General features: G+C 40.0%; 1 protein-coding gene across 1 annotated transcript in view; it reads left to right on the top strand.

Annotated features, from left to right (window-relative positions):
• The first annotated feature begins 203 nt into the window (after positions 1 to 203).
• Positions 204 to 13,550, top strand: part of RASGRF2 (Ras protein specific guanine nucleotide releasing factor 2) — a 90,144-nt gene continuing 76,797 nt past the window's right edge. Inside the window, exons 1-2 of the mRNA XM_053475306.1 lie at positions 204 to 382; positions 526 to 887. Coding sequence (XP_053331281.1) covers positions 367 to 382; positions 526 to 887 — 378 coding nt within the window. The 5' untranslated portion in view covers positions 204 to 366. The remainder of the gene's footprint in view (positions 383 to 525; positions 888 to 13,550) is intronic.

Below are 13,550 nucleotides of genomic sequence, written 5' to 3'. Positions count from 1 at the left end.
ATCTGGGGAGCCAATAGGGGGTCAGACCCCAAGGACCGCTTTACCTGCCCCCGAACCTCTCATACCAAGTCCGGTGCTTGTCCCGGAGGACTGCCTATAGCACTTTACGGAGCGCCCGGTAACCGCTGCGAGAGCTGCCCCGTGGTCTATCTGTATCGCTCTGCCGTTTCTACCTCCCTGCATCTCTCCTCCAGTTCGTGCCCCTCTTGCCTCCTTCTCCAACCTGTTTGCGCTCTCTCCCCGCACTGCACTAACCGAGCGAAGGGGGGAAGCGGTTCCGTGACTCTGTGCCCCGCATGGACACCCTCACCGTGGCCCCTCCACAGCCCGTCACAGGAACTGCCGCGCAGCCTGCGACTGTCACACATGCACTGTGATCCAGGTAAACACGCGTGTCCAAACCCCACTAGGCGCAAACACGCAAAGCTGTGTAACTCGGCACATGCTGCACGTTACTGTAAGTGCCCCCACGCGCGTTCACTCCGTGCTCGGTACACTCGTGTCACTTTGCCCCCTGCCTTGCAGGAGAGCTGTCCCTGCTGTGCCCCGGCGTGTGCCCCGTGTCCCTGCCCTGCGAGCTGTGCTGGGGGAAGCATGCCCTGAGGGTCACGATGCAGAAGAGCGTGCGCTGCAACGAGGGCCACGCATCCTACCTGTCCCTGCTGGCCCGCAAGGAGGGCACCAAGAGGGGCGTCGTCAGCAAGAAGGGGACCGAGACGAGCAGGTGGCACGAAAAGTGGTTCGCGCTCTTCCAGAATGTCCTCTTCTACTTCGAGACGGAGCAGAGCGCCAGAGCCTCGGGCATGTACCTGCTGGAGGGCTGCAGCTGCGAGAGGGTCCCGCCACCCATAGTGGCCAGCGGGGGCAAAGACACCATGGAGAAGCAGGTACAGCCGGGGAGTACGACTGCTGCTGGGGGGCTGCTGACTGCGAGTGATAGGAGTTTCCTCAGGGAGCCCGGTGTCTGTCACTGGATCTAATAGCCTGAGATTCATATATATTTTACTCAGTGTGTGTATATATGAATGTATATGTATCTATATGCACAATATCGTGTATATATTATTATATATGTAATAACGCATCAGTGCTGGTTGGTTCAGAATATGCAGTTTAGTTGCAGTTACCTCCTGTATACATCATTAATGCCATTCTTTACTATTTTCAATATTTTTAACACGTTCTTGGCTTTTTATGGAAATGCATTGGACAGTAATGTGAAAGTTTAAGCTATCGCACACTGATTAGAATAAAACATTGCTGGTCTTTTTATTGAATCACTTTTGCTGCTGTAGCTTTTCGATTTCCTCCGAGGATTTACCCCAAACCGTGTAAAGCAGCCGACGACTTAAAGGGACTCTCACTTTAATGCATGTGACAGCTGAGCGGTCGCTTTAAAGTTACTTGGCTTCTGTTAAATGTTTAGCCTTCACATAAACATAATAAGCTGCAGAAACCTTTTGTCGTTAGCCCACCGGTATAGTCTGTACTTCTGAGTTATTATGTATTATATAAACATATCCATCTATAACAAAAACACTCCTGGTATTTAATAGCACGTTAACAATCTAACAGAATTTATTTATTCACCTATAGCATCTCCATTCATGGTCACTTAAGGCTCAGCTTAGTATGGACCCCACAGCTACTAGTCTCAGCTTTGTAGGGACCCCACAATTACTAGTCTCAGCTTTGTAGGGAGCCCACAGTTACTAAGCTCAGCTTTGTAGGGACCCCACAGCAACTGAGTTCAGATTTCTTGTCATCCCAGTTACGACCTGGCTTGACCTTCTTGTGATCCAGCAGCCCTGGACCCTCTGATAGCAAATAAGACCAGGGAAAAGCCATTTCAGTAACCTATCCCTTCATACTATGACCTTTCCCACCGGTGAAGCATCCATGAGAGGGGTGTTGGTTTTGTACACTTTCATATTTCTTTATACACTACGCTTGTGTCTCTGCTCCAGTAGTGCATTGACTGTAATATTGGTGGTTTCAGGTCACAGGGAGTCTATGGATATATCAAACAGTCTCTTTTGCTTCGATATGTGTCATTGTGGTTACCAGTTATACCAAGCTCTGACCATCGTGTTTATTCTTAATCTAGATATAGCATACGCAGTTCTTAATACACCGACCTGCCCGTCTAGTAGAATGCGTAAATGAGAGTACGTCCAGACAGACCTACTGCTTGTTAGGATAAAGTGCACCATGGACACAGAGGGCAAATGAGGTCATGGGAACTGGAATCTAAACTTCCTTTTTGTCATGGGTTTTTTTTTACTTTTTATTTTAGGCTCTGAACTCACTTTCAAGGTTCTTTGAATTCTGTCATATATGAAATGCCTGCTGCACGCATCCATTTTCCTCACAGACCTTCATAAGGTCGCAAGCCCTGAAAAGCCCACCATTCCTGCCTGGAACTTTGTATAAAGTACTATAGGGCTAGATGGCAGCTGACGGGCAGGGATCTTATCTCCTGATGTGTCTGTATGTGTTAATGTATATTCGTTATATATGTGTTAACTGCCCCAATAAAATTGTACAGCACTGCGTAATATGTTGGTGCTTAATAACTAAAAAAAGTAATAATAATAATAATAATAGCTACTTAGTTGTGTTCACTTTCGTGCTCTGAATGGGAAGAATATTTTCATCCCTTAGTTTTCCTGTAGATTTATTTCTGAAAACATAGTATAGGAATATGTGTTATAATATATATATATATATATATATATATATATAATCTTCTGTCCTTTCTTTTTAACCACAGTGAGGTCTATTGCATTGTGAACTAAAATAACATTCCAAGACTAAGTTTCTATAAATATTTAAAAATCACGGGACCCTTCTCTAACAAAAAGAAAGATAAATGCTATTTTATGGAATTTAAGGAATTTAAAGAGCACTACAGTTGCTTCACTAAGTAAAGAAAATTATATTTTAATAAGTTACGCTCATTGGATTCCAAGTCTTGTGATTTTCCTCTTCTAAAGCTAAACACTTCTCCTAAACATCGAGGTGTTCAGGGAAAAAGAAGAAACGCATTCATCTGGTTTAGTTGCATCGCAGCATAATGGCGAGATAAACTGTCTGGGAGGGTTATTCAATAACGTGAGCTTTAGAGCATTTCTGGTGAGAATTTTATCTCACAGCATTAACCATGGATGCCGTAGGGCGGACTCGGGGCCTTCTTAATAAATTATCGTGGTGAGATGGATTATATAATTTAAAAGCAGCAATTTCCTAATGAGTAAACCTGGGATTTTCGCCGCCTCCCCACAGGTTTTTTTTTGCCACCTTAATCTTTTTTTAGATTTTATTAAAAGAAAGTGGCAGGAGCTGGGCTGGATCTGCCAGTGTATACCCGAAGTCCTCACACATGTCTGTACAGATTCATGCCAGTGGGTAGAAGTTTGCTCTAACTCGGATCCCTCTCACACTTCTTCTCTTATGATGAATTGAGTCAAGCCAGGTAGAGCCAGGCTGGAGACTGGTTAAAGCTCACATTCTGTGTAATTGCCCCCCGGAGATACCTAGTTTTAACAGTTACCTTTGTGGAAGCTGAAATCAGCAGCCCATGGCAGAGAAAGCATTATCTGACACATTTCCTGTCCTGTTTTATCGCTTCTCTTTACTTCTTCTTTCCCATCACAAAGGCTACTCTACCAATCAACAACAATCAGCAAATTAGCACAATGGAGAAGAGATCGTGCAGATCAGGACAGTAGGCGATTAAAATACATTTTTGCGTGGTATACGCTATATGTTTTTAAAGTATATTTTGCTTATTTAAGTCTGTAAGCACCATTACATAGGTTTATTTGGTGTACAGAAACACAAAATATAGAATCCTGAAAAAGCACAGATTTGCTTTAAATTCTCCGGACTTGCCAGAAGCACACCACTGCGTGCAGAACCGTTAGCTTTAGAGTTCAGTGAGTAGATGTGGATCAAGAGAAATCTAATTCAAACCAGGGTTTGTCTGTCTGCAAATTAAACAAGAGGCTTTTCTAAGTCAACCGCCCTGGCTTTGCTGAAAGACGGCACCAGTGATGCGAACACAGTTTGTTTCATTGGTGTTGGAAAGACTATGGCCCTTTATATGTGAAGTGTTTGACATTTCAGCAAATCCACTTTCATCTGAGTAGGCAGTGTCCTGGATTCTAGGAAGCATGTACCGGTAATTAAGGGGACTGTGACTTTAAGGTGGAAGTCTCATGGAAAAAATATATTTATTTTTTTCTTAGCGCATTAAATGCGTTGCTGTATACAGTAATGTTGTTTAGCATTAATAAAAACATGTTTTTGTTCCAATGAGCTGCCCTTATCTACTGATCTGTAGGTCACTCTTATTTAATCATGTGTTTTTTTGGTGCTCAGACACAAACAACACAGAGCAGATTCATTTCAGCAATATTAACCCGATCCATGGTGTCATGAAAAAAGTGGCCCAAAAACCTATTGTGACGGTATAGGTCAAACTCTTCCAGCGACAGAAGTCTTGCACGATCACACGTGATTTCCATTCTGAATGAACACGAGTCTGTATTCACGTAAAGTGGGGTCAGAGACTGATCAGCAGACTCAGTGAAGTTAGAAAAAGTAAAAAAAATAAAAAAATAAAATAAAACAAGTATAATAAATAAATAAGTCATGCTGTCATACAGGGGATCAGACATTTATGGCACAGCCGGCCACCTTCCCTGCAAATAAAAATCAATATAATTTAAGAAGAAATACCATACACCCTCATATTTTGTTTATTTTTAGAAGTGGGCCTTTTGGTTTTCTCTTGCACCCTCATTAGCGTATCATGTAGTGTCCCCTGTAGATTTAAAAAAATACACAAAAACCTATGTGTGTGGGATATTTCTGTGATTTGGAGATGCAGCTGAATATATTTTGGTTTGTTCCTCTGCAGTTACATGTATTCTGTGCAAACAAGCCTACGAAACATGGGAAGTTTGGTGAAAAAAGTTTGGAAAAAGGAACTGGCATGTTCTATTTTGTGCCCCGTAACTTCCAAAACCTATGCATGTTGGGTTAATATATTAATGCATTTATATATTTTGTGGTATTTTGGTTAACTCAACTGGTTTGGCCACCACTTTCATAGTCAAATATTAGAAAATACATTTCAAACATTTTCATTATTTTAATGCATTATTCGTATTCACTGTAGGACTCTACATCTTATAGTCATCTAGTAATGAAATAAATTTGGTGGGTATTTCATTTGTGAGTCTGGACTGTCTACTTGCATAGGCACTAGCATAAGGATTCAAAAGGGAGGTTCAAAGAAGGGATATAATTGCATTAAAGGGGCGCTTCTGCCACCAAATACACTTTAATTCACATGATAGCTGCATGGTCCCTTTATAATTTAGTAGTGTCCCTTTTGTGGATGCATGGAGAATTCTGCAGTATCCCCCATATACATTTGCCCCTTTTTTCGCCCCCTTCAAGGCAATTTCTATACAAGAGATGTGTTCGGCCAAACACCTCTCCATGTATGTGATATACTTACCACCAGTCAGCTCCTGCTCTGGCTTGTGAACGCTGCAAGCAGGGGTCTATGGGTAGGCTTAGAGCATTCCCGTCAGTTTCAGCCACAGATCTTTCAATCAGCCAATCAGTGGCAAGAATAGTCGGACCATGGAGGGGGGCAGCTGCAGCTGCAGAGTGGCAGGTAATTTAATAGGCATTGTTCTTGAGTGGGGTGTCAGGGACAGGAAACTTTATTTTTATAGGTAGGTGAACAGTACATTCCTTCATATATAAAATATTTGTTCCAGTGCTAAGTTTTAGTTTTTTGGAGTACTTCTTCATGATGGGGCTCCTACAGATCAATTAGGAATTTTAACAGCTGCAATTGAATTAAATATAGGACTATGGTAAGACAGGCCCCACAACTGAAGAGGTTAATATAGTTTTAGTACTGGTATGTGTATTTGTGCTTTTTAGAATTGACACAATATCCTCTTTATTCTTGACATGCAGCCAAAGAAAATCTTGTGCAGTGGGAAGGACTGGAAATCTATTTTTGGTTGCACTTTGTGGTCTGTCAGTTACAGGTACTGTCCGCTCGTAGCTGTTTAGTTATAGAAAACATTCCATTTTGAGAAGACAACAACGCAAAGTTGTACAGCGCCCGGGGTTCATTCACACAGCCGCAGCTTTTCAGACACCGATACAATGTGTGTTTTTCTTAAGCGACCTCCTAATTTGCCTACATGTAAATTGATTGATAAAATACCCTCTCTCTGTCTTACCTCTTTGGGTCAAAGGTCATAGTGATGTGCATCATTTCTGCTGGAGCTCCTGAGTATGTCCCACAGAAAGCTATCAAGAGCATTGATTATATGCCTATTAAATGGCCATAAACCATTACTCATGTTGTATCTGCATGCGTTTTAAGCTGGAGTGCCATGATTACTTTGTTTGCAAAAACCAAGGCTGAAAAGGGGACATCCTACACAATTCCATGTCAGAATGTCCATGCACAGGACAAGCCAGCGAGAGCTCTGGCCCACCATTTGGTATGATTGAGGAAGCAAAACTAAATTACACAAAGCCTGCCAAGCAATCAATAACTTGCTTCTGGAGGTGTCTGTTTGTTGACGAGCTCTGAGAGCCAACCACTTATGTGCACTGGTTTAAAAACCAGCCTTTTAGGACACATGGAGAGCCACTAAAATTAATTCTTGGAAAAAGTTCCTGAAGATCTGGTCTATTTGAGAATGTTAATGTAAACTCCATTTTTTAGCATGCAATAAAATACATTGGAGTCCATGAAAAATGGCCTCCAACATGCATTAAAAAATAATAAAATTTTGGGGATTAGACTACGCGTTTAGAAGGTTAACATTATATGTATGCGAAAAACTGTTCATCCCGTGCATGCCACCATTGATGTATCCAACTTGTATCTGGGCCCAAGGAAATGATTTAATTTAAAGCAACACTATGTAACAGGTATCGAAAAAAGCAATATAGTAGCAAGTTGGCTGTGTGTTTGTAGCTTGTGACTGTCCTATTTACACAAGTAGTAAGGAATTTTAGCCATGTGTCCCAGATACAAGAAAACAAGCGAAAACCTACTAGTTGAATTTGTGGATAATTAATATACTGTAGGTACTGATTCACTACAATCCCATTGTCTCTTCGTCAAAGCGATTAGTGTAGCTTGTATGGTTGGATGTTGTTATTCTAAAACAATGTGTGTGTATGTTTTTATATGTATAGGTATATAAATGTCCCAAGAATGGAAGGCACACTCTAATCCATAAATTTACTTGCCCCGGTGCTGATCCTCGACCACAATTAGACATCCATAGAAAAATAGGAGCACTCGCAGGACTTCATATTAAAGTGCAAAAATATATATTTATAAATATTTTTGCACTTTAATATGAAGTCCTGCGAGTGCTCCTATTTTTCTATGGATGTCTAATTGTGGTCGAGGATCAGCACCGGGGCAAGTAAGTTTATGGATTAGAGTGTGCCTTCCATATATATATATATATATATATATATATATATATATATATATATATATATATATATACAGTAAATATTTAGAAAGAAAAAGTGTGTTAAAGTTGAGAAATCAATCAGTTGCTTTTTACGGACACTGTAGCTGTTTATTGAAATGATGGTCAGTCTGTTTACATCTGACTGCAGACTGTACGGTCACTAGAAATAAAAATACATTTAATTTGTGCTCCTACCAATTAGTGGTGGTATATTTGACATTATTGAATTATGGTATTTGTGTTAGAACAGGAAGGTTTTCTCTTTTTGGACTCTTCATGTTACTTCTCAAATTAGTAGGACAGTGGGGAGGGTGAAGCATTACTGCGGGTAGACATGCTTTGGGGTTTTTGTGTTTCCACAGTTGCCAGCTGCCAAACTGTCTCTTTTGTGTCCTGTTTGTATTGTGCTATTTATATATATAACTTTTTTTCAGTTATGTTAATTTTGATTTTGCTGTTTCTTCATAATTGTTCCTGTGGCTAACCCCATCCTTTGTATAATAAAAACAATATTGTCTTTTAGCTACACTGTAACTTAAGCCCGAAGAATATCCTTTGTTTTATTCTTTTTAGTGTGCAATATTTCCTATTTTTTAACATTCTCTTTTCTTTTCCTTTTTCCCTCTTAGATTTTTTTTTCTCTTTTGCATGTTAAGATTTCAGAACCTCTCCTTTTCCCCTGTTTCCTGTGCATCTGAAACCTAGAATTTGAGATAAGAACCATTCGGCCCCGTGTATTCTGCCCATTTTTTCCTGATGTAAAGACTCAAACCTTAATCAGTCCTTGCGTGGGTGATGCAGGGCCTGCCAACTTGCCCAACATCAAATACAGGAACAAAATTAACTTGCACTTCATCGGGATAACAACTGTACTTAATTACAGAAATGGCTCAGGCTACACAGAAATGTTCGGGCTACACAGAGTCTTTGTTAAGCCTTGGTATCCAGACTTGATAAAAGATCTGTGTAGCTAAGTCACAGCCATTCTCTGATGGTGTAATTATGGGCAGTTATCACACTATTACAGTGAAATATAATGTCTTTGCGATATCTGGAATACAAATTTAGTTGAGTGCCGTCCAGTTTAGAAAGTTTCAATAGTTTCTCGATGATAAGATCTTTTGAGCAGAGCCCTCCTCACTTCTATGTCCATATTGTAAAGTGATGTGTGACTTGTTATGTGTTATGTACACATTGTACTCTCCACCTTCCATTCTCCCTTGCTCTTATGGTCACACACTCTTGATTTCCCAGCGGGACAAAGAAACACACATAGGGCTACTTTCAGCTCCCCCTACCATGTTTTAAAGTTATGATTAATATTACAGTTTTTTTAATCAGCTTCCAGTGTCACAAGCCACTACTAGACTGAGCCACTTCATACTAAGCTACGTACAAATCACCCATGACATAGCGTGCTTACAAGGAAAACATAATCGCACTGCAAAGCTAATGAGTTTTTGATCACTTCGCATTTCTAGACTCTCTCAAGAAGATGTGATGATTCTCCACCATAAGTTTGTATAAGTCTGAGATCACAACATAGTTTTTATAGTATTTGTTGGAATTATGACATTAAGTGTATTTTCTAGAACTAGAGAGTATCCTAACTATGCAGCTGCAATGGCTCCATAGTTCCAAGGACTGGTGGTTCTGCACCTTATTTCTGGTACTCTAATCTGAAGTGAGCTTTATTGCCCTGATGAATGAAGATGAATAACCTGGCTGAGCACTTAAAGAAAGTCACTTCTGCTTGTTAATAATTCATAACCAGAGCAGGCATCACTCATGACAGGTTGATCGGTTCTTACTCCAACATCTTGACAAGGACCTTTTCCCGCAGCAGAATTGGTCAACGTGACCAGTGAAACAGTAAAGGAATAATACTATTTAGTACCCACATGATACACACAGCAGAAGCTGATTAAACATCTTTCTTGGCATCCATCATCTGATCTGCTTGAATCTCAGCCAGCAATCTGTCACGAGTTGAGGATTAGTTCAAACCTTCAGGGATTGGGCTTGCATAGTCCAGTGTTACGGTGAGGACGAGGGAGGGATCAGCAGCAGACACACTCCTCAATAAGTAGGACACCGTCTGTAGGGCATATTCACTAAACTAAGCCCTGGAACACAAAACAGAAAATCATTTCCCCAACATGCGAATGCCACTGTTTTTAACTGTCTCCTATTTTCCCCAAAAAACAAAACATAAAATAAACAAGATAAAATACTTTTCATATGATACTGGAGCACAACACATAACATAAGGCCTGGTTTAAATAAGAAAAGAGAATTTGGGGAAAAAACAACTCTGCATTTTATATTTATCTTCTAATATTCAGGGCATTACTTATATTTCTTATTGTCACTTAATATTCAAGCCTCCTTTTGCTTACTTTCTTTAAGATCCAGAGTAGGTGTGTTACTTTGTATTGGGGCCATCTTATATGATAATTATTAGTATTATTCTTAGATTTTTATTTCCTGTCTCCTATTACTAGAATGTTATTTTACTAGGATGTTGCCCTCGAAGTAAGAAACAGAAGGGGCGTGAAGCCAAGTCCTTTACTTCACTAACCAAGTGGTTAATAACCCTAGGTGATCATGTTTATAGTCAATACCGCTAGTGATATGATCTCTTGTCAAACGTTATACTAGAATCACGTTTTACATTATCTGCTGTGCATTTTATTTACATATATTGCACAATTTAGAGCGCCACTCCTCACCTAAACAACGGCCATAACAGAAATTCCCACACTCAAGAAACATATAATATTGTAATTTTATAGGCTTGATCGGGAATGTGTTTATTGTATTCTTTGTAATAGTTTCAGTATCAAATCAATGTAAGAAGAGTGCCTTGTATCATTTTCCAAGGTCTCTATCCATAATAGTGGAATCTTTCGTATTAAAATACAGAGCTGAATCCTGTATAGACACACAGGGAAAACATGACATAATGAAGTTCACAAGAATTCTTTCAGGACAGCAACGGGATTAATGTGAAGTTATTTAAAGACTCACAGGAGTTTCTGTCTTCAAATAAGCTCTTTAATACTATTTTCTTACCTTTAAAGCCAATTTAATTGCTGACGCTAAGCTATGTGCAGTATCAAGTAAAGTGGATGGTCATAAAACAGATCACGTAAGCAGTTTCTTCACCATCTATTCTCAGTCTTTATTGAACAACTTGTTATTCTAAAGCTTGGGAATCCACAGAGATATACCGCATCAAACAGCATGGTGTAATCAGGGGCTTGTTACTGCGCTCCCAGAAGGCAATGTCTTGACCTTTATATGTCAGTTCAGACTTGATAAAGACCTATGTGGTTCCCACTGCATCTCTGGTTAGTGCAGTGAAAAGGCTTCTGGTTACATATTATGTCCCTGCAGCGGCAACAGTGAACACCGTGTAACATACATGTACACCATGTGCTACCTCTTGGCCAATTAAGATCAATTGATTATCTGTGAGAGAGGGAAAGCTTGATCCTCTGGCCAGGACAGCTTAGAAGCTTCAAGGTCTGTTTGGAGCCTCCAAACCATAGTCCAGGCCAGGGCGCATGCCGCATTAAGGTATAGCGTGGTGTTAGCACGTCACACTTGTGTTTGACACTGCCCGTAAGCGCAATGAGCACCTCGTGAACCCTTCCAAGCTCCTTTTTTATGTATCACTAGCCCCAGCCTTTTAGGCAAGGTGTGCGCTGCATATTAACATTGTATCAGACCAAGCTGGGACTTTATTATGGAGCAGTTATTTGTACGTAGTTATTCATGATTGTGCCATTTTGTTGCACATTGCACGTTTTTTTATTTTTTATTTCCAATAAACAGTGTATCATATTTTTGTCTTCCCTCCATCAAAGATCCTGCCCTCCCTCAGGCCTTTGGGAGGGGGCCAAAATCCAAAATACAACTCCCCTAATGTATTATTATTATTATCTTTTATTTATATAGCGCCAACAATTTCAATGTACTGTTTAATTGAAGAGAAAAGATTATTAGACTTTCATTCAGATTCATACAAGTTGAAATTTTAACTAAATTTGCCTATTCTTTATGAATGTCTGAAAAGGAGGAGGGACCCCAAGGAAGCAAAAGAAAACAAAGCAAAGACGTCCAAATTTTCATTTGCATTTCATAGGTTGTTTTTTTTTCACTCTCTCTCACTTCCTGTCACGCTCCTTCTCAATGTCTCCCCAACTTCTCTGCCAACCACTTTCGTGTCCATGTCTCCTTTTTCCGCAGCTCCGCTTCTTGTCTTGCCCATTCTTGTTCTTCTGTCTTCTTTCTTGGTCTGCTTCTCTTTGCTTTCTACTCTGTGAACCTGGCGTCCCGGAGCGCTTCCAGAAAAGGGCAGCGCCTCCGTACACACCCTCTTCCCCAATTGGAGGAATGGGGGAGAGACTGTCTCAGTGGAGAGTACTGTGGCTCCACCCTTTCACTGAAGCACTCCAAGAGGCCAGAATAATACAGATGGATCTGTGGAGAAAGAGATGTGAGTCATAAAATAAAGAGAGAATACAGAAGAAGCGAAGAACAAGAAGAGGCAAGACAGGAAACGAAGCTGTGGAAAAGGAAAAGGGGCCATAGAATCGCTTGGCGGAGAAGGTATGGAGACATTGAGAATGTGTGTGAAGGTGAGGGACAACAAATTTTCAAATGGTTCCATAAAAAAACCCTCTGAATTTCGTCCGAACCGAAAGTGCAGGAAACGAAAATTGTTGTCCTTAGTTTTGTTTTTGGTCCAGTCCTTTTTGGACAACGTGCACAAATCTAATAATTACTGTTACGTTTAATTCATTGTGTATTGTCTGCCTTAAATCGGACCCGACAGACTAAAGAATACTTAAAGTTGTAGGCTTTATAAATACTTTTTATGGGGTTTTGTGATCTATTGGTACCTAGTTATGAAACTAAATAAGGTAAGGAAAACAGTTTTTTATTTAGAAACCCATTTCCTGCTGTTTCTATACCTATTATTATGACTTCCAGGGCTGTACAGCAATGGTAAACAGTCATACCCATACTGAGATCGTAGTAATGAAGAAGGGAAGGATTTGCATCCTAAAGAGGGCTACTTGTGTGAATAAGAAGCTTATTAGGGGTTCATTTGCATGCCTGGCCTCAGCATGAGAGGGTCTAGTCCCACATAATTTTTAAGGTATGTTCATTGGATCCCCATCTTGAAATAGGAAAAGAGAAGAGACCTGTACTGTCTGAACAAGAGCCTGGTTATAGTTAAATATTGTACTACCTCTTAAAAAGTAGTCGGCACACATGAAATGTTAACAGTCATAAGTTCTCTTGCAGGTGCCAGTTTCCTAAAAGTCCTACGATTTGATCTTACATTAAAAATATCATCTAAAAGTGTATTCTGCGAATTGTCTCAGAACATTTTGCTAGTTTTAAAGACATTTTTTCCTAACACGCTAGAATGTTTTGTACTTTATGAAAGTCTTTGTTTAATAACTGACAAAGCAGTGCCTAAATTGGAGAGTATTTCTGTCCAAGCTGAAATGTCTGAAACTGCTGGACCATTTTAAAAATTGATAGGAGACCTACGTGTCATTTAGCTGGTAGTCTAATGCAGTTCAGGGAGCCAATAACGATATCATGTGTACTAAATTTGCAAGAGCTGGTCTCAGGTGATTTTATGTTTGGGACACTCGCGCATACCTCCCAACATTCGTGAAAAACAAAAGGTCTACAAAACCCTACTGTAAACCGGCCGTTCTGCTAAGATTTGAATCAAGTCGTATTCAGATCTCAAACAAGATTCCAATTCATCTTAACACTTTCATTAATTTTCAGTTAGAACAGTATGATTTTGTGGGTTGAATTAATATCATTCAATATTTGTTTAAACAGTTTTATTGTCGGATTGGAGTCAAGATTTTATTCCAAATCTTTTTTTCAGATTTTAACTGGGATGTGATTATATTTATGAGATTGCACTGAAGCGCACTTTATCAACATTTAAATCATACTGAGATGTGGTATGAA

This window comes from Spea bombifrons, chromosome 1 (assembly GCF_027358695.1).
Source record: "Spea bombifrons isolate aSpeBom1 chromosome 1, aSpeBom1.2.pri, whole genome shotgun sequence".
Lineage (NCBI taxonomy): Eukaryota > Metazoa > Chordata > Amphibia > Anura > Pelobatidae > Spea > Spea bombifrons.
The sequence above is the reverse complement of the archived record's forward strand: the minus strand, read 5'-3'. Positions and strand labels throughout refer to the sequence as shown.